Here is a 26,633-nt window from a genome sequence, read left to right on the forward strand (position 1 = left end):
TGAAGGGTGACCTATCTATATGTTGCTATAGTGAAACCTTTCAAAGTCTGTGTGGGTCTGTATACCTGTGTGTGTTCATGTCTGTGTGTGCATGCATGCATTTGTAAGTTTGTGCCTGTGTATGCTGTGTGCATGTGTGTGAGCGTACGTGAATGTTTTTGTGCCTGTGTGCCTGCCTATATATGTGTGTGTGCATGTTTGTGTGATGGGTGTTGTGGGTGCGTGAGGAGCCAATTAGAGAGTACATTGCGTTGGTGATCTAACAGGGAGACAGCTAACACGTTGCTATTAAAAATGTGAGAAATCATGCTTCAATTACTAAGGAGCAGGGATATGACATTAGTGATGGGTATTCCGAGTCTTTTCGGTGAGCCAGATCTTTTGGCTCAGCTCACCTAAATGAGGCGTTCATTTGGCTCCCAAACGGCTCTTGGTCCAGTGGTGCTTAAAATGTGATGAAAAGCAGTGAAAAATAGCACATTTCTAATGTAAAGCCTAAAGGGTTGCCTACCATTATGTCAGATCATGAAATTTGAGTTCAAATACTACATTTCACCTGACAACATTTTGTGTGGACCAGAATGTGGCTCTCTCCCCACTACCTATTGTTCCTGCAGTGAGGAATTACCATCTCCAGATAATGTTTTTATAATGTTTCTATAGATCATCATTTTCTGGTGCTCAAAAATCAGTAGCAGTAGTATACAAATCAGGTACTCAATTGAACGGCTCTCTCTCTCGATTCGGTTCCCTATGTTCTCCAAAAGATATCTGGTCAAAAAGAGCTGTTTGTTCGCGAATGAATCATCACTGGAAGACGTCATCCAGGGCTCTGACACAATTCATCCTGATTATCTCTGATAGGTGTTGTTTATGCTCCATTTAAAGAAGCATAGCACTGACTCTGACAGAGAGGACGGAGACAAGGCTAAGCACACACAGGGACATTATACCACACGCAGGCAAGCATACGCACACACACAGATAGACTTACTCACGTACTCTCTCTCTCACACACACACCGATGCATGGTATTCTCACACACATAGACACACATGGACTTACTCACATACTTTCTCACACACACACACACACAAACACCGATGCATGGTACTCTCACACACACACACACGCACACACATACACACAACATTCTACAGTAGTGTACATGCTACATGTCTCTGCATGGCTACTTGTCAAGTGAGGTATTATGAGTATGTTTTCACTCAGAGATTAATCCACCCTTGACATTTTACACCATGTTAGCCAGAGATCCCCAGGGACAGCCTGAGAAGAGAGCTTTAGTTATATCCATTATAGACATGAACCATACCGTACTGTACAAGCAAATGCCTTGGGAGCTGAGCTCTGTAGTTTCTTATTTCTTCCCTCCACTCGAAAATGTGGCACCTCTGTAGGTTCTCTGTAGAGTAGATACGGTATAATGTGGAATTGTGTTCATCTTCAATCCTGGGAAATTACTGTGTAGTCTATTCTGTAATGAACATAACGCCACATTGTACATCATCTCTTCTCTAAGTCTATTTCAGTTATTTTCTGCAAGAATGGTAAAGTGTGTGTGATCTAGCTCATAGGCTACAGTAGCATAAATAACGTCTGCGCACAGAGAAACTGTGCTATCTGTTTATGAAGCTTGCAATAAAAAGTGCTCCACGTGATATTTAAGAGAGCAAACCCCATCCATCTCTTTCGATTGATTCAGTGCATTTTGAGCGGATATCGATATAATAAAATGCCACTTCAAGTTCTTTGAAGGGTGATCTAGCTGCGCCAAACCATTCGCTTTTTCCTTGCTGGTCTGGGGAGCAACACAAGATGGGAAAGCTCTCTAATCTCCGCGTGCTCAGCGGGACGCTCGACTGAACAGCGACAGTGCTGAAGATAGCGCTGTCTGCGGCTGTGCCCTCTGCCACTGTCCGTGGTCCTGAAGTCAAATGCGTCCCCTCTCACTCACAAGGGCGATGTAAAGCGCCGCTGTTCTGCACGCTCCTCTTCACAAAATTGGCGGTATAGGCGGAGGACTTGAATCGGGGCTTTTTCGCTTCAGCTTATTCAACTAACGAGAATCAAGCTATGATTGGTAGGCTACCATATTCTCTGCTTCTTCCCGGAGAGTGTGCACGGAAAAGTGTGGACAAATAAAATATCTTTAGTAGGCTAAACATTTAACTTTTACTGGAGATGCTGGGTTTAAACTTATTTTCTTTTAGTTAATTTTTCTCTTCTTAAAGGTGTATCTTCCAGAGTTTGGGTCTATTATTCAAATTGCACTCGCTGCTGGATGTATGTTACAATGCATAATTATGTTTTTGATCTACCTGCAGCATTTGGAAGTTGATTGAAATGACTCTCACTGCCGTGGACGACTATGAGTAGCCTATTGGCAAAAATAGAAGGCAATATAATTTCGTACCATTTTTTTCAAGGCTTCTTTTTCACACATCAGCTACCTATTGTTATTTTTATCTACGGGAAATACGGGATCCTCTGAGTCATGTATCAGATTGATTTGTGTGTGCATATCACATCGCTCGCGCTGCTCCGAAGTCATCCGTACCGAAAATGGTCTCGTTTCTAACTGCTTTTACGCGCAACAACAGCAATTGAAGGGGGATTATATTTTTATCTGGAGCCTGTTGGTTTAATCCAATGGTCAATCTGGAAGTTATTGGATCCTGTGTTTAATCCATTCTACTGGGTTTGGATCTCTGTTGATCCTGACTCCAACTAGTGGAACCGAACATTTCAACGCGGTGAGTCTATAATGCCCAATGTATCCACCTTCCCATTCACTGTAAAACTCATCCTAAAACCTCATGTCTTTTTTTCATTGTAAACACATCTTGTTTTTATTGGGGGGGGGGGGGGGGGGTTTATCTTACTTAAAATACTGACATTCTGCAATGTATGTAAGAAATGTAATAATAGACAGAACATTATTCAGTGTTAAATCAACACTAGTCCATTGTCTATATGGGTCCATACTTTTCAGTGTTAAATTAACAGTGTGTTAAGCATTATTTGAATATTTCCCAGAGTGCCTTGCCTTTCAGTGAATTGTAAAGCTACAAACAACTGTATTTGTTAATGACAGAGACATGATTGTTGCATTCATCAAATAAAACTTCCTGGCCATCAAATGAGATCCCATGCAAATATGTTATCATAAGATGTAATTAACACACTGAAACACTTCTATAATCAAATCAAATCAAATCAAATGTATTTATATAGCCCTTCGTACATCAGCTGATATCTCAAAGTGCTGTACAGAAACCCAGCCTAAAACCCCAAACAGCAAGCAATGCAGGTGTAGAAGCACGGTGGCTAGGAAAAACTCCCTAGAAAGGCCAAAACCTAGGAAGAAACCTAGAGAGGAACCAGGCTATGTGGGGTGGCCAGTCCTCTTCTGGCTGTGCCGGGTGGAGATTATAACAGAACATGGCCAAGATGTTCAAATGTTCATAAATGACCAGCATGGTCGAATAATAATAAGGCAGAACAGTTGAAACTGGAGCAGCAGCACAGTCAGGTGGACTGGGGACAGCAAGGAGTCATCATGTCAGGTATTCCTGGGGCATGGTCCTAGGGCTCAGGTCCTCCGAGAGAGAAAGAAAGAGAGAATTAGAGAGAGCCAGGCTATGTGGGGTGGCCAGTCCTCTTCTGGCTGTGCCGGGTGGAGATTATAACAGAACATGGCCAAGATGTTCAAATGTTCATAAATGACCAGCATGGTCGAATAATATTAAGGCAGAACAGTTGAAACTGGAGCAGCAGCACAGCCAGGTGGACTGGGGACAGCAAGGAGTCATCATGTCAGGTAGTCCTGGGGCATGGTCCTAGGGCTCAGGTCCTCAAAGAGAGAGAAAGAGAGAAGGAGAGAATTAGAGAACGCACACCTAGATTCACACAGGACACCAAATAGGACAGGAGAAGTACTCCAGATATAACAAACTGACCCTAGCCCCCCGACACATAAACTACTACTGCAGCATAAATACTGGAGGCTGAGACAGGAGGGGTCAGGAGACACTGTGGCCCATTCCGAGGACACCCCCGGACAGGGCCAAACAGGAAGGATATAACCCCACACACTTTGCCAAAGCACAGCCCCCACACCACTAGAGGGATATCTTCAACCACCAACTTACCATCCTGAGACAAGGCTGAGTATAGCCCACAAAGACCTCCGCCACGGCACAACCCAAGGGGGGGGGCGCCAACCCAGACAGGATGACCACATCAGTGACTCAACCCACTCAGGTGGCACACCCCCTCCAGGGACGGCATGAGAGAGCCCCAGTAAGCCAGTAAGATCTTATTTTGAGGGCTGCATTTTTACCTAATACAGTGGCCTGAAATTCATGGCTTTCCTCCTACATCAGGCCTGCAAATCACATTATGCTGGCTTGGAAAGTGATGTGTAATTCCTATTGGAATACAGCCAGAGTGGGGATATTCAACATTTTGAATCTTTATTCACCCACAACCTGCATTTAGAAAGACTGCCAGGGTTGGGAAGACTAAGATAGGAGACCACACCACGGGTTTCAAACATACGGTCCAATCCGGCCCATTTAAAATTACTCAAATAAAAACTGTGTATAATGGACCTACATTCATACAGTTTCAGTGGGGCCCTCTGGACCTCATTGAAGATCAAATGCAGCACCCAGGGAAAAATGTATTTGATACCCCTGAGCTAAACCATTTAAACTGGAACAACCATTTCAGTAACGGGTAACATATTTTTTCTCTGCCCCATGGCAAAAACTGTGGAATTGCAGGAAATTAGCTTTAAAACTTCAACATTTTCTCTTAGCCTCATGACAAAAAGTGTAGAAATGCAAATTTTTCTCTCTGCACCATGGCAAAATGTATTGAAATGCAGTAATTTAGCTTATTTCCCCCCAAAAACGGTGGGTGGGCCCCTGGAGGTCGGTGCCCTGGGGCCCCAAATGTGGTAATCCGGCCCTATAGTGCAATAAATCCAGCTCATGGATTGGATTAGATTAGAAAAAATGGTGTTATTTATTTTTGAGTAGCATAATATTAATTAACCAATCAATGTACATGCACAAACATAGATATTGAAACAAACAATTCTAAAAAGCCACCTGCAATAGAGCATACTGGGAAATATGATAAAGATGAGCATGGTTTTAATTTAACACTGGTTATTAACACCAACACTGGGGTTATTTTACATCAGTGAGTGTTAAATTAATTATGTTAGTGTTAAATTAACACCTGGATCAACACACTGGACCTGTGTTAAATTTAACACTAAGTGTTGAATTAACACTTGAGAATTTGCTGTGTTAGATTGTAAATCTTTTCTGGGATTGTGTCCGTTGCTGTGGATACTTCTAATTGAATATATACCATTCTATTTGCATGATATCATCAGCATGTTAATTTGGCCTTCGTGCTGCACAGACTGGGAATGGAATGGGCAAAGTAAATGCAACTTCAACCCTTTCCTTGACTGCAATAGGAATACCGCGGCGAAGGATGGGCCCTCTCTTTCCAACACCCTGCATTGTCCTCCTCGTCCTCCACGCCACCTTGTCACCAGCCTCCCTCAGTCCCGAGGATTACGCCGCGGACGAGGCAGAACGAACTGCCAACAGCGACAACATAATTTTCGACGATTACCGGGGGAAAGTTTGCGTGGACGACAGTGGCTTTGTTTACAAACTGGGGGAGCGTTTCTTCCCAGGACACTCGAACTGCCCATGCGTGTGCACTGAGGATGGGCCAGTGTGCGACCAGCCGGAGTGCCCCAAGATACACCCTAAGTGCACAAAAGTGGAGCACAATGGATGCTGTCCTGAATGCAAGGAGGTTAAAAACTTTTGTGAATACAGGGGGAAAACTTACAAGATCCTGGAGGAATTTAAGGTAGGGATGTTTGGTGTTTATTGTTTTAATTTGCATGGTCTATTGATCAGTCATTTGTAATCATTTTAAATGTTCAATTCTCATTTGGATGCAATTGCATTTGTACCACAATACACACTATAAGCAGTGTTGCTTATTTAGGTAGGCCGAATGAGCTAAGTGTGACAATTGTATGTGATCAAAACAATGCAGCAGTGTTGACTGGATAGCCATTCCACTCAAAACATAATGATTTTGTTTTCCCCCAATGTTCTCTGCTCGTAGAGAATCGACACAGCAAATTCTCCATTGTTAAAGAAAGACTAAATTAACAGTGTTCAATCAACCATGAAAGGATTGAGTCTGTGGACCTATATAGACACCGCGACAGTGTTAAATTTACACACTCCGTAGTGTAAAGCCTTATTCAAATATTTCCCAGAGTGCCATGCCTTTTGAGTAAATTGTAGAGTTACTGTATTTATTAGTGACAGATACATATTTGTTGCATTCATCCATTTCCAGTCCTATGGACTTCACCAAGTGACATCCTAAGTGGATATGTTATCTTTCAACATATATATTTAACACAACACCATACGTTTTTTTCTTAAGACCTTATTTTGAGGGCCTAGTTTCACCCTAGTACAATGGCCTGAAAGTCATACACAGCTCATTATCATATTACCCAGCATTCAATATTGCAAACATTTATAAAAAACAAAATAATTTCATTAGCCTTAAAGCCATGTCTCTGTAACTAATAAATTCAGTCATGGGTGGTAACTCTACAATTTACTCGAAAGGCAAGGCACTCTGGGAAATATTTAAATAAGACTGTACACTAAGCAGAGTTAACATTTAACACTGTTTCGGTGTAAACATGGGTCCACAGAGACTCAACATTTTAATTGTTGATTCAACACTCTTAGTGTTAATTCATTATATTACACTGTAAAAAAACACAACTTGTTTTAATGGTAAATTACTGACAAACAGTTACCTGTAAGTTACTGTAAAAAGAAGTACAGCATGTTTCTGTACATTATTGTAAATAAGTGCCTTCTTTACAGTAATGTAGAGTTAAACCAAAGTTTATTGGAATTTACAGTAACATAAGTTACCTTAAAAACAAGTTAACATTTTTACAGTGTATAATACTGATAATAATGGCGCCGGAGGGGATGGCTGCCGTTTTACGGCCTCCTAAATAACTGTGCTATTTTGTTTTGCATTGTTTGTAACTCAAGAGTTCTTCTTTAATGAGTCCGATGCAAAATATATACTGCTTTGTCAAGACAAGGCCCAAATCCCACCTTTACTCCACACACATACAAAGCATACAAAGCTCTCCCTCACCCTTCATTTTTGCAAATCTGATAATTAATAATTATAATAATTATATCATCCTGATTACTGTTTACAAGCAAATACTAAAGCAGGAAGTACAAGTGACTCACGCAATATGGAAGTGGTCAGATGATGCGGATGCTAAATGCGGATGCTTCATCAATAAGTGCATTGACGACATCGTCCCCACAGTGACCGTATGTATATTTCCCAACCAGAAGCCATGGATTACAGGCAACATCCTCACTGAGCTAAAGGAGCGAACCATCAAACGGGCAAAGCATCAATACAGGACTAAGATTGAATCCTACTACACCGGCTCTGATGCTTGTCAGATGTGGCAGGACTTGAAAAATATTACGCACTACAAAGGGAAACCCAGACACGAGCTGCCCAGTGAAACAAGCCTACCAGACTTGCTAAATGCTTTTTATGCTCGCTTCGAGGCAATCAACACTGAAGCATGCATGAGAGCACCGGCTGTTCCGGCTGACCGTGTGATCACGCTCCCCGGAGTGGATGTGAGTAAGACCTTTAAACAGTTCAGTATTCACAAAGCCGCAGGGCCAGATGGATTACCAGGACTATCAGAGATCAAGGTAAGACCCAGATGCAGACTGTCAAAGTAACACTGTTTTTTGTAGCAACAGGGGCAGGCAAAGACAAGTCAAGGCAGGCAGGGGTCGAAAATCCAGGGTAAGGCAAAGGTACAGGACTGCCGGCGGACTCAGAATCAGGGACAGGCAGTGAGGTCAGGCGGGCGAGTACAGGGTCATAACAGGCAAAGGTCAAAACCGGGAGGACTAGCAAAGAAAGGCTGGTGAATGATAGGCGCTGACAGGAAAAACGCTGGTAAGCTTGAACGAACAAGACAAAGAGCACAGTGGATAATTGGGAAGATGGGTAACACCTGGATGGGGTGGAGACAAGCACAAGGACAGGTGAAACAGGTGAAACAGATCAGGGTATGACAGTGGTCTGGTGGGTGACCCGGCCTATAGAGCGCCCGTCCAGCGCTCTAACACCATGGGAATGGAGAGAGGTTGAGTGGGGATTGCCCAGCTTGGATAACGGGTAACGTCCATGATACTCATTTCGACCCCCGAGTCGATGAGTACCTGGAGAGACTTGGACTGGTCGCCCCATAGCAGGGTGGCATAGAGAGGGGGGCGAGTAAGGGGAGAATAAGAATTATCTTTCAGACCCACCATTGTACTACAACGAATAAGCTAGCTCTCTTGAAGGGACAAGTAGACACAAAATGACCGGCAGTACCATAATACAGACAACTCTGGGTCTCAAGTCTGCGTACGCGTTTGGCTGGAGACAGCCCAGCCCTGCATCGGTTTGGGAAGAGGTGAGTTTATCAGCTACAAGGTGGGATCCCTGAGTGAGCGATTGGGACTGCATTCGAACCTCTTCTCCCTCCTACGTTCCCGTAGCCGACCATCGATCTGGATGGTTAAAGCGATGAGTGAGTCGAGATCCGTCGGTAGTTATCGGGCTGCCAGCTCATCCTTTACCTCCTCCGATAATCCATGCAGGAACGTGTCGAACAGCGCTTCTGGGTTCCAGGTACCCTCTGCTGCTAGCGTGTGGAACTCCACCACATAGTCTGTCGCACTGAAGGTGTCCTGCCGAAGCTGGAGTATCTTCCAGGCAGTCTCTCTCCCGGACACTGGAGCCTTCAACACCTTTCTCACCTCTGCCACGAATACCTGAGGCAGACGACGGATTGTTGCTCCCATACCGCCGTGGCCCAGGCGAGTGCCTTCCCGGACATCAGCGTGATAATATACACTATATTCGAGCGGTCAGAGGAGAATGAAGAAGGCTGCAGCTCAAAAACGAGGGAGCACTGGGAGAGAAAGGCCCGGCAGGTTCTGGAATCTTCATCATTTCACTCCGGTGGAGGTAAGAAGGGTTCTCGGGATACCGGAGTGATGGCGCTGCTACCAGCCGGGTTACAGAGGGGCTGGGAGGGTACCGTTGTGGTCGGCTGCCTAGTAGGCAACCCACGGACTTGCTCCCGCAAAATGTCCAATGCTTGGTTGTGACGATCGGCCGTGGCCTGGAATCCATCATGCCGCAAAGCAACTCCTCATGCATACCAATGGTGGCTTCTTGAGAGGAGATGGAGTAGCGGAGCTGGTCCAAGACTGCTGGGTCAGTCATGGCCAGTTCGTACTGTCAGGGATCAAGGTAAGACCCAGATGCAGACTGTCAAAGTAACACTGTTTATTGTAGCAACAGGGGCAGGCAAAGACAGGTCAAGGCAGGCAGGGGTCGAAAATCCAGGGTAAGGCAAAGGTAAAGGACGACAGCCAACATGGTCAGGACAGGCAAAGGTAAAAACCGGGAGGACTAGCAAAGAGAGGCTGGGAAATGATAGGAGCTGACAGGAAAAACGCTGGTAAGCTTGAACAAACAAGACGAACTGGCAACAAACAGAGACCAACTGGCAAGTGTCTTCATTGACATTTTCAACCTGTCCCTGACCGAGTCTGTAATACCTACATGTTTCAAACATGTGCCCAAGAAAGCGAAAGTAACCTGCCTAAATGATTACCGCCCCATAACACTCCCGTCGGTAGCCATGAAATGCTTTGAAAGGCTTGTCATGGCTCACATCAACACCCTCCTGCCGGAAACCCTAGACCTACTCCAATTCGCATACCGCCCCAACAGATCCACAGATGACACAATCGCACTCCACAATGACATTTCCCACCTGGACAAAAGGAACACCTACGTGAGAATGCTATTCATTGACTACAGCATTCAACACCATAGTGTTGCTGTTAATTGACTGTGTCCACATCACCAACAAACTTTCATGGTCCAAACACACCAAGACAGTGAAGAGGGCACGACAGAACCTATTCCCCCTCAAAAGTCTGAAAAGATTTAGCATGGGTCCCCAGATCCTCAAAATGTTCTGCAGCTGCACCATCGAGAGCATCCTGACCGGTTGCTTCACCGCCTGGTATAGCAACTGCTCAGCATCTGGCGCTACAGAGGGTAGTGCGTACGGCCTAGGACATCACTGGGGCCAAGCTTCCTGACATCCAGGACCTACAGTGGGGCAAAAAAAGTATTTAGTCAGACACCAATTGTGCAAGTTCTCCAACTTAAAAGATGAGAGAGGCCTGTAATTTTCATCATAGGTACACTTCAACTATGACAGACAAAATGAGAAAAAAAAAATCCAGAAAATCACATTGTATGATTTTTAATGCATTTGCAAATTATGGTGGAAAATAAGTATTTGGTCACCTACAAACAAGCAAGATTTCTGGCTCTCACAGACGTGTAACTTCTTCTTTAAGAGGCTCATCTGTCCTCCACTCGTTACCTGTATTAATGGCACCTGTTTGAACTTGTTATCAGTATAAAAGAGACCTGTCCACAACCTCAAACAGTCACACTCCAAGCTCCACTATGGCCAAGACCAAAGAGCTGTCAAAGGACACCAGAAACAAAATTGTAGACCTGCACCAGGCTCGGAAGACTGAATCTGCAATAGGTAAGCAGCTTGGTTTGAAGAAATCAACTGTGGGAGCAATTATTAGGAAATGGAAGACATACAAGACCTCTGATAATCTCCCTCGATCTGGGGCTCCACGCAAGATCTCACCCCGTGGGGTCAAAATGATCACAAGAACGGTGAACAAAAATCCCAGAAGCACACGGGGGGACCTAGTGAATGACCTGCAGAGAGCTGGGACCAAAGTAACAAAGCCTACCATCAGTAACACACTACGCCGCCAGGGACTCAAATCCTGCAGTGCCAGACATGTCCCCCTTCTTAAGCCAGTACATGTCCAGGACCGTCTGAAGTTTGCTAGAGAGCATTTGGATGATCCAGAAGATGATTGGGAGAATGTCATATGGTCAGATGAAACGAAAATATAACTTTTTTGGTAAAAACTCAACTCGTCGTGTTTGGAGGACAAAGAATGCTGAGTTGCATCCAAAGAACACCATACCTACTGTGAAGCATGGGGGTGGAAACATCATGCTTTGGGGCTGTTTTTCTGCAAAGGGACCAGGACGACTGATCCGTGTAAAGGAACGAATGAATGGGGCCATGTATCGTGAGATTTTGAGTGAAAACCTCCTTCCATCAGCAAGGGCATTGAAGATGAAACATGGCTGGGTCTTTCAGCATGACAATGATCCCAAACACACCGCCCGGGCAAGGAAGGAGTGGCTTCGTAAGAAGCATTTCAAGGTCCTGGAGTGGCCTAGCCAGTCTCCAGATCTCAACCCAATAGAAAATCTTTGGAGGGAGTTGAAAGTCCATGTTGCCCAGCAACTCCCCAAAACATCACTGCTCTAGAGGAGATCTGCATGGAAGAATGGGCCAAAATACCAGCAGTGTGTGAAAACCTTGTGAAGACTTACAGAAAACGTTTGACCTCTGTCATTGCCAACAAAGGGTATATAACAAAGTATTGAGATAAACTTTTGTTATTGACCAAATAGTTATTTTCCACCATAATTTGTAAATAAATTCATAAAAAATCCTACAATGTGATTTTCTGGATTTTTTTCCCTCATTTTTTCTGTCATAGTTGAAGTGAACCTACGATGAAAATTACTGGCCTCTCTCATCTTTTTAAGTGGGAGAACTTGCACAATTGGTGGCTGACTAAATACTTTTTTGCCCCACTAGGTGTTGTCAGAGGAAGACCCCCAAAATTGTCAAAGACTCCAGTCACCCAAGTCATAGATTGTTCTCTCCTCTACCGCATGGCAAGCGATACCGGAGTGCCAAGTCTAGGACCAAAAGGCTCCTTACCAGCTTCTACCCCCAAGCCATAAGACTGCTGAACAATTAGAAATAGCCACCCGGACAATTTCCATTGACCACCCTGTTTGTTTTTACACTGCTGCTACTTGCTGTCTATTATTTATGCATAGTCACTTTACAATTACTTGTACCCCTGACTCGGTACCGATACCCCCTGTATATAACCTCGTTATTGTTTTGTAATTTTCTTGTCTTACTTTTTATTTTTATTCTACTTTAGTTTATTTAGTAAATATTTTTTTAAAACTTTGTATTGTTGGTTAAGGGCTTGTAGTAAGTAAGCATTTCACTGTAAGGTCTACTACACCTGTTGTATTCGGTGCATGTGACAAATACATTTTGATTTGATTTGATAGTCACAGTGCAACATGAACTCATTAACTTATTGCATTATTTGACATCTGTCCTATTTACCTAATACACCAGATTTTGACTTCATCAGAAACTTTATTTTCCACTCAAAATGATGCCATAAAATCCCCAAACTCATTACATAGCAAGAACCTTGAAATGTTAAGGTTAGGTAAGAACCCTGAAAAGGTTAAGGTCCTTTAATTTGGTTTTTCAAAATTCAAAATGATAAATAATTATAACAATAAGCTATCAAGTCAAATTAGGCAAACCAAATGGTCATCTAATCAAGGAAAAGCAAAAACAAAAGCAATCTGTCCATCAGTCAGTCCACAATGTGTCTTTGTGTTGTGGGTGGGGTCTGGGCTGGCAGTTGCTGGATGGAGGTGACAGTTGTGGTTGGTCAGTGCTGTGTCCAGGGTTGTTGCTGGTGTTGGGACCAGGACTGAAGTCATGTTGGTGCTGGGACCAGGGTGGAAAACTGGAGACCAGGAAAAAACAGGAACCGGGAACAAGAAACTGGGGCTGGTTCAGGTGCTGGATTGATATCTGGGTCTGTAGAGGGGAGGAAGGACAGCCTGACGAGCAATCAAACACACAAAGGTGCCTTAGACCCACAGGCCCATCGTGTTACTTTCCTGTGGCCTGATCCCCAGGTGAAGGTTTGATCTTTGGTCCCTCCTCTGCACTTCGTCTGGTGGTCTGGCGCTGGGACTGGTGCTGGAAGCCGGGTACTGGGATGAGGCTGTAACTGGACCTGCAGAGGGGAGAAAGGACAACCTGAGGAGGAAGCAGACACACAAGGGAGCCCTTGACCCGGATATCAATGGTGGCACTCCCCTGGTCTGCTCGCTCCGGGTGAAGGTTGGATGTTGGGTCCCTCCTCTGCACCTCTTCCAGTATTCTGGTGCTGTAACTCGGTCTTGTGCTGGAACTGGGTCTGGTGCTGGAACTGGTGTTGAATCTGCAGAGGGGAGGTTAAGGTTGGGGTTAAGGTTAGAGGAGAGGCTGGGCCTGAACCTGGTGGCAGAGAGAAAGTTGTAAATGTGCAAGTCTTATGACACAGCAAATCATGGTATCTTGTATTCAGGCCTACGCCTACTCTGTGGATTAGAAATGGACAAAATGAGATTATATTAGATAATCTGGTCGGCGTCTAGCCTATGTATTTATCCATCCTCCAGGCTAAGATTCTCAAGCGTCTCAAGCATCTTTGCTGTGACAGTGGGGGGGCGTAACGAATATGGCTGATTAGTAATGACACTGTGCTGCACAACTACAGGCACCTCACACTTTATCAATGGGCTTGGAGATTCCCCAAGCACATTCATCAATGGCAAACTGAATGCTTTGAGCCATGGTTGGAGCTGTACCACGCTTGAGGTAGGCTGGCCTACTATACTGTCCTATTATACTGGATAAAATCTACGCATACCCAGGCCTACCCTAAGGCCTGAACTGGCCTGATATATTTATATGATGATTAATCATGGCAATTAGTCATGTTGGTTGGACATTACATGATGGAAGAGGCTGAAGCACATTGTCAGTGTTGGAGGGCTATGTGTCAGTCGGGTGAGAGCAAGAGAAGATGGCAGAGTCATATATTTATTGTTCTGTAGTTGCCATGGCACCAGCCTAAACAGAGAGCTTAAACAGAGAACTCCTGTAAATGTGTACATATTTAATTATTTGTTATTTGTTTTTTATCAGCTGTTTTGTTTTTGATAACATTGAGTTTTAGTGCATATGGCAGGTCAACTATTTTTGGCTTGTTAGCTAGCCAATTGTTTTTGTTTGAATGAGGCATCTGGACACTGTACCAGCTTTTTTGTTTCACCTGGCTGCTGGTTCCTGATCTTTTGAAAACATCAATTTAAGAGTCACCTGAAGCCTGAGAAGAATGGGAGATGCAGTAAATTAATGCAGTGCTGAGGCAGAGGGCTTGTGGTTGGGGACGACTGGCTAGTACTCTAAACTGTGTGTGGTGAGCTTTCTGGCACCAAGAGCTGCTAATGCGTCACCCAACTGGATGCCATACATTGTGAAGGAGGATAAGTCCAGTAGCTACACGACTCATGCTGGTTCCCAGAGTAGCCTTCTACATGATTGTCACCAGACTCTTCATCGACCATCTCCCTGACTATACTACCTCTGATCAAGCCATGAACTTCCCATCTCTATCTTTGGATGATGCATGGACTCAAAGACATGGCCTATTGGTTACCTAACTATAGCTAAACTACTCATGATGATGTATTGCTTGTTAATTTTTTGCTTTTGAATCGCATTAAGATTGTTATGAAAAGTGCTGTAGAAATGTGATAAATTATTATTATTATTATTATAGTGTTGGTATGGACATGTCTTGTCTATACTGACCAATAGTGATTCTTATCAGTGGCTTGTAAACATTACCTACAGTATACTACAGCGCTGCTAATTTAATTTAGCTATGAGAGAGTCAGTTGAACCTACAGATTTTGAAGAGTAGGATTGAGTCAAGAATAAGTCGATTTTCACTTGCATAGATAGACCCATTTTTCACTCACACACTGTTGCCTATATCCCCCAACAGTGTTTAATAGAACTCTGCCGGATAATGCAGCAATCATTCTAAGCATGAGAAGGAATTGTACCAACTTTTATCTCAGAACATATCTTAGACCTGTGACAGGAGGAACACCTGGAGGGGATACACAATGAGCTGAATACAGTACAGTAGCTCTGACATGACAAACATGAACTAAATCATTCAGAGATATGCCCTAAATAGTAATGCATATTGAGACTGTAATGCCTTTTTTACTGATGTGAAATAGGAAATGTTATATTAGAAACAGTAGGCTAGCTAGATGAGCAGCTTAATTCCATGGTGCCTCCCTAATCTGCTGTTAGAGCATTGTTTTTCTCTCCCTGTCAATCAAAAACCATATACACTATTTACAGGGTTCATATTTGTTATTATAAACTGGGTGGTTTGAGCCCTGAATGCTGATTGGCTGACAGCCGTGGTATATCAGACCCTATAACATTGGTATGACAAAGCATGTGTTTTTACTGCTCTAATTACATTGGTAACCAGTCTATAATAGCAATAAGGCACCTCAGGAGGTTGTGGTATATGGTCCTATATACCACAGCTAAAGGTTGCGTTGTACATAAGAACAGCCCTTAGCCCTGGTATATTGGTCTTATACCACACCCCCTCAATACTTATTTCTTAATTATAGTGTCAAGAAACATACCAACGCTTATGCAGTATCATATCATTCCTAGTATATCTTGTGTAAATTCCTCCAGTGAAGATGTGTATAGATCAAATCCAATTTTATTTTTCACATGCGCCGAATACAACAGGCCTTTCCGTGAAATGCTCACTTACAAGCCTGTAACCAACAATGCAGTTTTAAGAAAATAATGAGGGTATATACAGGGGGTACTGGTACTGAGTCAATGTGTGGGCTTACAGGTTAGTCGAGGTAAAATTACTATGCATAGATAATAAACAGCCAGTGGAGATGTATAAACAAAGGGAGGGGGTGTCAATGCAAATAGTGCAGGTGGCCATTTGATTAATTGTTCAGCGGTCTTATTGTTTGGGGTTAGATGCTGTTAAGGAGCCTTTTGGACCTAGACTTGGCACTCAGGTACCACTTGCCCTACTCAGTTGTTTATGATTTTGTTGTCATGGAGGACTGATTGGGCTCAATGATTCAAGTTGAAAAATAAATGCTGCGCTCATGGAATGGCATGCTTTGAGCGCTACTTAAAAGTGGTATTATCATGTGAAAAATGAATGCCATATGCTGCATTTGCAATAGGCCCATTGTTTACCTTTTTGTTGGTTACACTTTTATCTCGTTTAAAGGGCAAATCCACAGATGAAACAATAACGGGAGGGATGGGCCAAGAGAAATGAACCACTCTCAGATTAATAAACAGAGCTATCGATGCAAGGACAGACAGTCCATGATATATAAAAATTATTGTTTTAATCATGTTATGAGGCTACAGTGTTTGTTTACAGGGCCTGTGTTTGTTTACATTTAAACTCAGTTTTTCACAATTCCTGACATTTAATCCCAGTAAAAAATCCCTGTTTTAGGTCAGTTAGGATCACCACTTTATTTTAAGAATGTGAAATCGTGGTTCCAGGAAGATTTATTTTGGTTTTCCACAGAGGGTTTTACATGGAACTAAAAAGGGTTATCCTATGGGTACAGCCAAATAACCCTTTTGGAACTTTTTTTCCATTAAACTTTTGTATTCACTGTGCATGCAGTTGCCAATGGCATTAATTTCATTTACATGTAATGTGTCCCCAATCATCAACTTATGTGATGATTAGCATTAAATCAAATTATGCAAATGTTCCATTTCCATTCCCAAGCAAACCATGGTCCCTAAAGTTTTATATAAAAGTTAGACAGTAGCTAGGTTTCAATCCAATTGGCAAAATATTTTCATGCAAATATTCTAGAATCTGCATAAAGAAAACATGTGCATTTTCTAACCAAAGGTGTGTTTCCACCAAATGAACTTGTTGTGGATAAAAATCAGTACGTGATGACATAGTGCACACACAAAATAATGATGTACCGAATAAAAATCTAAAGTTCAATGTGTTTCCATCACTTTTTCAACTCTACCGATAGTTTTTTTCACAAAACTGTTGCGTTAAATGGCAAATGTGCCTACTCTGGCTCTGGTCTTGGCACCTGCACACTAGCCAACAGCTAGCAGATACAGTGTGGGTTAGCTAGTCTACAAAATGAGATTATTATGAGATGAGAGCGAGAATATTTTTATTTGTCAAATAGCAGTCAAGCATCGCTCATCATGTCCCCAGAGTAAAACCCTCAAAAGTTATTGGAAAGCAGCATCAAGCTCATCACCGTGTACTTTCACCACCCTGTGAAGTTCATCATAACTTATTTTATCTGTAGCCTAATAAACAGCATGGTTTTCCAAGTAGTGGGAGGACCACACACCATATCGTTGCGTGACTTCAAATTGACTTCGTTTCCACCACCATTTCCCGCATAATTAATTATACTAACACAAAAAGATCCCACCACGTCGAACTAACAAATGATCTGTCGACATTTAGAAAATTACATCGAAACTTCCTGTTTCCATCACAGGTTTTGTTTATATATACGATACGACTTTACTTGCATAAAAACTGTGAATGGAAACGTGGTTAGTGGGCACCTAACTTTGTAATTCTTGTTTGTAAGAAATCTCATCTCTCGAATAGCTCAGTTCATTGATTTGATTTTCCTATTGTCCATGTTCCACCTTTGTCCTTGATCACATTCTTCAACTCAATTCAATTCAATCACAATGTGACTGCTCACCCCAGTGAAACACCTGCCACTAATTTTAGACTCCATGGCATTAGCTAATTAGTATGGGGGACTTAAGTAAAGCAGTGTGTTGCTAATAAGGTTGTGAGAGATCAGCCCTTTAAACCCGTGTACTTAATCCATTGTTATCAGTGACTGGGGGCGCGTCCCATGGCACCTTATTCCCTTTATAGTGCATTACTTTTGACCAGGGCCCTTAGGGTAGTGCACTATAAAGGGAATGGGGTGACATTTGGAACTCAGCCTGGCTGGATCGGTGTTGAGCGGACGAAGCCTCTTAGGCCTGTATTGGGATGCAGATCCATGCTCCCCTCAGGGAGAGAGTGAGGCCTGTAAGTAAAGCCTGCTGGTTTGATGTGAGATCAAGTCCATCAATAGTGCAGCTCACCCTCACATCCCCACTAACCTTGAGTGGCAGGGCCCGGCGAGAGGGAAGGACATTTCACACCTCTTGAAAAACCATTCATTTGTTCCTATCGATTTTCTCACCTGAACAGAGAAATTACAGGGGGAGGCAGAACACAGAGGGGAAACTGTGGATGGTCAATGAAAATCGCCATTTTCAGATAGTTTAGATAAATAATTGATATAGCAAAGAATTCCCATTGACCACAGCTTTGAAGCTTTGGTCAGATCACTGTTGTGGGGTTGTTGATCCGTGACAGGCATCTGATGACTTGAGGAAGCTAAAGTCATAATCACCATGCTTGTGCCAGAATGAAAGTGCCTATTTATGAAAGTATTAAAGACATGAAAGTATAATTTATCTTTGAATTACTGTATAAAACGATGACTGCATAGTGTCCAGCGGAGTAAACAAAAAATTGAAGGGTGTTGGTAGCTTCTGATCAAAGCCCCAATTAAGAGGATGCTGACAGGGCTGGCTGGTTAACCTTTGGCGTGGGCTGCGGTGGCATTTCCTTGGCCGTCGTCCTGGCTCTTTATGCATAGCTCCGCATTTACTGAACACAGCAGGCGGGGAAGGAGTCCAACAGAGATCTATATCTTTAAGACCCACAAGGCAGGTTCGATCTCTTTAAGGTTGGAGATCTCTCTGATATCTCTTCTAAACAAAGAGGCATGCAGACATAGGGACCATGAGAGAAACACTGGGGTTTTGGAACACAAGCAGTGTATCTAAGACCAACAAGGCAGGTTTCATCTCTGTAAGGTTGGAGATATCTCTGAGGGTTGATTCACACTACTGTGCCAAGTGCCAGGCCGAGCTGAGCCATGATGCACTGGCTTGGTTAGGCATTCAACATAGTTGCTGGAACCGTGCTGGAAAGGACAATGTAGGAAGGATGTATAGGAGCCAGGATGTGAAAACCTAAACACAGGCCAAGAGAGAAACACTAAAGTTTTAATCTCACAGATCAGACTGTATCATCACCTTGTCCAACATTTTGTGTCTCATAGTAACTAATTCACTGATCATGGAATAGGGAATGTGATCAATCTTTTGTGCAAGTGTCTCAGGGTTACATTCTGTATAGATGTAGGATCTTCATTTGATCACTATTTTGTTATTGTGCACAGCAGGAAATGTAAAGCAGCAGGAAATGTAAACTTTTAGTGTATTCAAGGTTTAAAAAGGCTTTTAAAGTTTGTAATTTCCACTTTAAAATGTCATACTTAATTTGCCCTAACGTAAAATCTCCTACAAAAAATGTCCATTAATTATAATCCACATAATAATTCACATTTACGGTTGCTGTATTATTTTCCTGCTGGAGAAAACTGGCTCAAATTAAGATACTACATCTGTAGATACCTTGTCAGTAATAAAACCCTTTGATAAGTAAGGACTCTCTAACCATTGATTGATCACGGACGATGCCCTGTAATCTGTTAAGAAATATGATCCAGCCTTAAAGACCTCATTCATCAGAAAGTGAATCTTTCCATCCACAGAATGCTGAGTCAGTCTCTATTGGGCAGTGGATGTAATGTAGTTGATGTGGAGCTACTTTCTTAGCCTGATGGACAGTTATGTGGTTTGGTGATGGGGACGGTAGAGTGAAAACAATAGTAGTTCCATAGAAAAATAGTCATATTTGTGAGTTAGTCTGTAGAAATAGAATCACATAACTATGGGTGGGTCTTTGCTGCTGTGTTGTATTCAGTACTATAGCACACCAAGTACAGTTTCATTTCAGATGCATGTAATGTAGAATATAACACAGATATATATATAAATATATATATATATATATATACAGTATATTTCTAAGATAGAGAGATAGTATACAGTATGTATATAAGACAGTATGAGAGAGTTGTGCCACTCAACCTCGGTAGGTGTTTCACCTACAGGGTTCCCCGTCCGACGAGGAAGGGACCAGTCTGCCCGCCGTCGCGCCCGTACTACCCCCGGTCCTACCCCCGGTCCTACCCCCAGCCTCTGCAGCGCAGCTCCAATCAAGAACCAGGAAATATAGGGTGAGTTCAGATCCCAGGCCACAGATATAAAACAACTGTTCTATATCTATGTCCCAGGTGAGAAGAACAGGACTCGACAGGCTGTAGGGCTGAAATCCGATCAATCCCCATCCCATCCGTGCTCCTGACTGAGATCTCTAGGGGAGAGGGGTGAGAGATGGGCTGAGAAGGACCTTAAAGACATTTGTTGTTGGGTCCCCATCCATTCAAAAATGACACAAAAAGCAACTGTAGTCTTACAAGCTACTCTGATTTATTTTGTTTTTACATAACGTTAATCCTCTTAAATATATTCTGAGTGTAAAAAACATTATGAACACCTGCTCTTTCCATGACATAGACTGACCAGCTAAATCCAGGTGAAAGCTATGATCCCTTATTGATGTAAATTGTTAAATCCACTTCAATCCATATAGATAAAAGGGAGGCAGGTTAAACGAGACAGGTTAAATAGGGTGAACGGGCAAGACACAAGATTTATGTGCCTTTGAATGGGGTATGTTAGTAGGGTACAGGCGGGCCGGTTTGCGTCAAGGACTGCAACGCTGTTGGGTTTTTGACGCTCAACAATTTTCCGTCTGTATCAAGAATGGACCATCACCAAAAGGACATCCAGCCAACTTGACACAGCTATGGGAAGCATTGGAGTCAACATGGGCCAGCATCCCTGTGGAATGCTTTCGTCACCTTGTAGAGTCCATGCCCCGATGAATTAAGGCTGTTCTAAGGGCAAAAGGGTGGGGGTGGGTACAACTCATCAGCTAACATCACTTCTCGTGAATTTTTAAGCATTTATGTCATAAAAAAAAGCACATCAAGGCTTTATTCTTAATGTTAAATGACTGATATCATCTCATAGAACAAAACGTATTAGATCTCCTAAACCTGTGTTAACCTCAGACCATATTTTTGCCGTTTATCCCAAAACCCTATTCTTTCCCCACTATTTTTCCCATAGGAATGGCTGAACAAACCAGAGGGAGCTCATTTCCGTTTTTTAGGAATACAAGCTGGCGAGCTCTATTACCCACATTGTTACAAGAGACAGATTGGACACAGTTTAATAACATGGGAACCCAAGAGATCCAGCTCTGAATCTACTGAATATTAAAGCACTCATCAGAATCATAACAGTGGAAGTTTCTAAATAAAATGCAGTTATTTACTAATGACACTTTTGGACAAAATGTCAAGGTTTAGGTTAAATTATGAGGGTTTTATAACTCTCAGCTCTCTCAACTGCCCAGTCTGACATTGCAGCAGCTTTTTAAACACTGATCAGGCTCATAAGAGTAGTGTCTGACTGCAGTAAAAGTTCTGCAACAAAAAAACAATTTACAAAGTAATGAACCAATATATCACCCTTTGCACAGCAGAAAATTCTAGAATGGAGGACAGAACACACACTTTTACACACACGTGTGCATACACACAAAAAAAACTTCACCGCCCACACTGCACATCCTACACTAATTAGTTACTGTGCTCTTCAGCACTGACACCTATGAAAGGAAACCTATGAAAAGCATCTAAAATGAGTTGCTCAAATAGATTTTCCTATCCAATTTGCCTGAAGAAAAAAGCATTGTTTTAATTTGAGAAGCTGATTAAGAGAAGCAAACAAGTAGGCCAGAGATAACTGGAGCGTTGAACTAGTTTGAGCAAGTTCCCCGCATAACTTACTTTAAATGAGTTAACTGAGTGAGGTAAATGAAAGCTAAAAAAGATTGCCTTGTGTCTTTATCTGACTTTGGATACCCCTTATATACCCCCCCAGCATCCCTTCATCTCCCATCTCTACCTCTCCTCTCCCATCCCTTCATCTCCCATCTCTACCTCTCCTCTCCTCTCCCATCCCTTCATCTCCCATCTCTACCTCTCCTCTCCCATCCCTTCATCTCCCATCTCTACCTCTCCCATCCCTTCATCTCCCATCTCCAACTCTCCTCTCCCATTCCTTCATCTCCCATCTCCAACTCTCCTCTCCCATTCCTTCATCTCCCATCTTTCATCTCTCCCACCCACCTCCCCTCTCCCATACCTTCATCTCCCATCTCCAACTCTCCTTTCCCATCTGTTCATCTCCCATCTCTACCTCTCCCATCCCTTCATCTCCCATCTCCAAATCTCCTCTCCCATCTGTTCATCTCCCATCTCCTCTCTCATTCCTTCATCTCCCATCTTTCATCTCTCCCATCCACCTCCCCTCTCCCATACCTTCATCTCCCATCTCCAACTCTCCTTTCCCATCTGTTCATCTCCCATCTCCACCTCTCCTCTCCGATTCCTTCATCTCCCATCCCTCATCTCCCATATTTCATCTCTACCTCACCTCTCCCATCCAACTCCCATCTCCACCTCTCCTCTCCCATTCCTTCATCTCCCATCTCCTCTCTCATTCTTTCATCTCCACCTCCTCTCTCATCCCTTAATCTCCAATCTCCACCACCTCTCCTCTCCCATTCCTTCATATCCCATCTCCACCTCCCCTCTTCCATCCCTTCATCTCCCATCTACACTCCACCTCTCCCATCCCTTCATCTCCCATCTCCAATCCACCTCTCCTCTCCCAATCCTTCATCTCCCATTTCAACTCCACCTCTCCTCTTCCATCCCATCTACACTCCATCTTCGTTCTGGTAATATAAGATGTTGTTTTGACGTAACTTAGAATAACATAGAATAGTCTCAGAGTACAACCACTACAGTCTCTAATGCAGCTTTGACAGTCAGTTCACTCTTATGTGAACCTGAATGGGCTCACAAATCACCATATAGTTTGATCCACAAACTCACTAACACACCCCTCGGCATGGCAAAACATGGTCTTGGTGTTTTTCTTTTTTTTTGTGAGTTACTGTCGTACTTACAGACCGTGGCATGATTAATCCACTTCAACGAACGGTAAATCTCACACAAAAGGTTGCATTCAAAGCACTCTAGCACTGTTACAGTAAATACATTGATGGACGCATGTACTAGACTGCAATGTATTATTGAGATGCAGGAAGTACAGTATACAGTGCATACTTCCCGTTCATTTTAAATATACTTTAATTTCAGATGTATCAAATGTATAACAATGCATCCAGTCAAGAAATTGCATTCAATGTGTTTTTCTTGTCATGATTACAGAGAAATATGTAATTATTCCTGTGATCATGTCAAATAAATGAATCTTACAGTCTTTGTAAGAGACACTGTGACAGCTCATGAACATGTACCGTAGGGACGTAACACAACTTATACAAATGAAATAAATAATAGCTTCAGTTGAATTCAACAATCCATATCTAATGTATCCCTCGATGAGTAGTGTGCAATTTCTTATTTTGTTTCATCTTCTATCTATGCCATGAAGAAGCAAATGTTTGTTATATGATGGTAAATATAGAGTGCAGTAAAGGCTTGTCAGTGTTTTAACTTCATCACCTTCCCCATAGATTTGGCAGTGGCACCAGATCAAGCAAATTCAGCGAGATATATCCGTCCATTTACATCTACAAGAAAACTGGAGGCAGTTTACTGTACATCTAGTGCTGAAAATATTTGTTCAGGGTCTCTTACTAATTCAGGTATTTTAATGACCATTGAGTCCTGGTAAAAATATTCCAAAGGAAAGGGGATAGAGAAAGTTACAGGTATGTTGGAAGATCAGTTGCAGGTAAATATGTAAATTAGATAGATTGATATCAAGTAGATATCACAGTTTGAGGAGTTTTGTGTTGTCTGAAAAACAGAGGAAGCTCTGAAAATGACAGGTTTCATGAAAGTCTGTATCATGAAATTGCATGTTACTAGTTACAAGCTGAGGATGCTTGAGTTGTCTGACAGTTCACTTTTACTAAAGGTTCAATAAGACCATTATCCCAGAGCTGCAGTTTTATAACGATTCCATAGACCTTTAAATGCCTTCATAAAAATGTTACTGCCAGTCTGTGTATAATAAAGTGTTTTTTAAATTATTTATGACAATAAATTACATATATGATAAGGCATTTCTTTGGGGGCCTAGTGATGTTTGATACTGGAGCTCTGAGGCATGCATCGAAATCTCTACGCAGTATACTTCAAAGCAGTGTGCTGATGCCTGTATCACTTTATCAGAAGCATGTGATCAATGATGTCTGAAGTTTAGTTTCATCGAACAACCACCTGATTGGTTTGGAATTGGTTTGGTAGAAGACAAAAGGGCTGTTGCGCACACGATACGGGGTGTGGGACGTCATCTATAATAATTTGGCAGTTGTTAATTATTTTGACCAGCAGGTGCCACTAATTTACACTGTGTTAATCAATGCCTCGAGTAATGAACCTGTTTTCAAGACTATTGGAAAACCACAATGCTTCATCAAGCTTTGTTTCACTATCACTAATTTAACACAGTGTTAAGAATCTCCTGGTTTACAGGTCACATCAAGCCTGCAAGTCACATGCTGGCTTACAAAGTGACGTGTAACTCCAATTGGAATCCAGCCAGAGTTAGGATATCCAACAAGTGGCATTGTTAATCACCTGCATTCAGACTGACTGCCAGAGTAAGGCAACTTGAATACTGAGACTGTCAGTCATCCAAACTGGAACAACCATCTCAGTAACGGGTGCAATACATCCAATAGATTGGATTAGTTTAGAAAACTGTATGTTCTTTAGTTTTGTGTTGCATAAAATGAATCAACCAAATAATGCACATGCAAAATAACAGACATGTTAGGAAATATTATATATGGTTCTATGTAGAACCCTTCTTGCCTTCCAAAGAATAATCAAATAACCCATTCTTCCAAAAATATTTCTTAAGATGTTAACGTTCTAGGTAGAACCCTTTGCCTTACAAAGAACCCGCTTTTAACCCTTTTTTTCTGAGTATGTACAGTTGAAGATGGAAGTTTACGTACACCTTAGCCAAATACATTTAAACTCAATTTTTCATAATTCCCAACATTTAATCAGAGTAAAAAATCCCTGTCTTACATCAGTTAGGATCACCACTTTATTTTAAGAATATGGAATGTCAGAATAATAGTAAAGAGAATGATTTATTTCAGCTTTTATTTCCTTTATCACACTCCCAGTGGGTCAGAAGTTTACATATACTCAATTAGTATTTGGTAGCATTGCCTTTAAATTGTTAACTTGGGTCAAACTTTTCGGGTAGCCTTCCACAAGCTTTCCACAAGAAGTTGGGTGAATTCTGGCCCATTCCTCCTGACAGAGCTGGTGTAATTATAGGATTGAGGTCAGGGTTTTGTGATGGCCACTCCAATACCTTGACCTTGTGGTCCTTAATTAAGCCATTTTGCCAAAACTTTGAAATTATGCTTGGGGTCACTGTCCATTTGGAAGACCCATTTGCGACCAAGCTGTAACTTCCTGACTGATGTCTTGAGATATTGCCTCAATATATCCACATAACTTTCCCTCCTCATAATGCCATCTATTTTGTGAAGAGCACCAGTCACTCCTGCAGCAAAGCACACCCACAACATGATGCTGCCACCCCTGTGCTTCACGGTTGGGATGGTGTTCTTCGGCTTGCAAGCATGCCTCTTTTTCCTCCAAACATAACGATGGTCATTATGGCCAAACAGTTCTATTTTTGTTTCATCAGACCAGAGGACATTTCTCCAAAAAGTATGATCTTTGTCCCCATGTGCAGTTGCAAACCGTAGTCTGGCTTTTTTATGGCGGTTTTGGAGCAGTGGCTTCTTCCCTGCTGAGCAGCCTTTCAGGTTATGTTGATATAGGACGCATTTTACCGTGGATATAGATAATTTTGTACCCGTTTCCTCCAGCATCTTCACAAGGTCCTTTGCTGTTGTTCTGGGATTGATTTGCACTTTTCGCACCAAAGTATGTCCATCTCTAGGAGACAGAATGCGTCTCTTTCATGAGCGGTATAGCGGCTGCGTAGTCCCATGGTGTTTATACTTGCGTACAATTGTTTGTACAGATGAACGTGGTACCTTCAGGCGTTTGGAAATTGCTCCCAATGATGAACCAGACTTGTGGAGGGCTACAATTGTTTTTCTGAGGTCTTGGCTGATTTCTTTTGATTTTCCCATGATGTCAAGCAAAGAGGCACTGAGTTTGAAGGTAGGCCTTGAAATACATTCACAGGTGCACCTCAAATTGACTCAAATTATGTCAATTAGCCTATCAGCTTCTAAAGCCATGACATAATTTTCTGGAATTTTCCAAGCTGTTTAAAGGCACAGTCAACTTAGTATATGTAAACTTCTGACCCACTGGAATTGTGATACAGTGAATTAATCTGTCTGTAAACACTTGTTGGAAAAATGACTTGTGTCATGCACAAAGTAGCTGTCCTAACCAACTTGCCAAAACTATAGTTTGTTAACAAGACATTTGTGGAGTGGTTGAAAAAACGAGTTTTA

At 42.4% G+C, this 26,633-nt stretch overlaps 2 protein-coding genes across 3 annotated transcripts in view; one reads left to right on the forward strand and one right to left on the reverse strand.

Annotated features, from left to right (window-relative positions):
* The first annotated feature begins 5,472 nt into the window (after positions 1-5,472).
* Positions 5,473-26,633, forward strand: part of LOC139380821 (von Willebrand factor C domain-containing protein 2-like) — a 32,923-nt gene continuing 11,762 nt past the window's right edge. The window contains exons 1-2 of one of the 2 annotated variants that reach the window (XM_071123902.1): positions 5,473-5,925; positions 20,110-20,235. In XM_071123902.1, coding sequence (XP_070980003.1) covers positions 5,473-5,925; positions 20,110-20,235 — 579 coding nt within the window. The remainder of the gene's footprint in view (positions 5,926-20,109; positions 20,236-26,633) is intronic. The other variant, XM_071123903.1, reaches the window with a different exon arrangement.
* Positions 12,837-26,633, reverse strand: part of LOC139380819 (BRCA1-associated RING domain protein 1-like) — a 90,636-nt gene continuing 76,839 nt past the window's right edge. The window contains exon 11 of the mRNA XM_071123901.1: positions 12,837-13,385. Coding sequence (XP_070980002.1) covers positions 13,245-13,385 — 141 coding nt within the window. The 3' untranslated portion in view covers positions 12,837-13,244. The remainder of the gene's footprint in view (positions 13,386-26,633) is intronic.

This window comes from Oncorhynchus clarkii, chromosome 22 (genome assembly GCF_045791955.1).
Source record: "Oncorhynchus clarkii lewisi isolate Uvic-CL-2024 chromosome 22, UVic_Ocla_1.0, whole genome shotgun sequence".
NCBI lineage: Eukaryota > Metazoa > Chordata > Actinopteri > Salmoniformes > Salmonidae > Oncorhynchus > Oncorhynchus clarkii.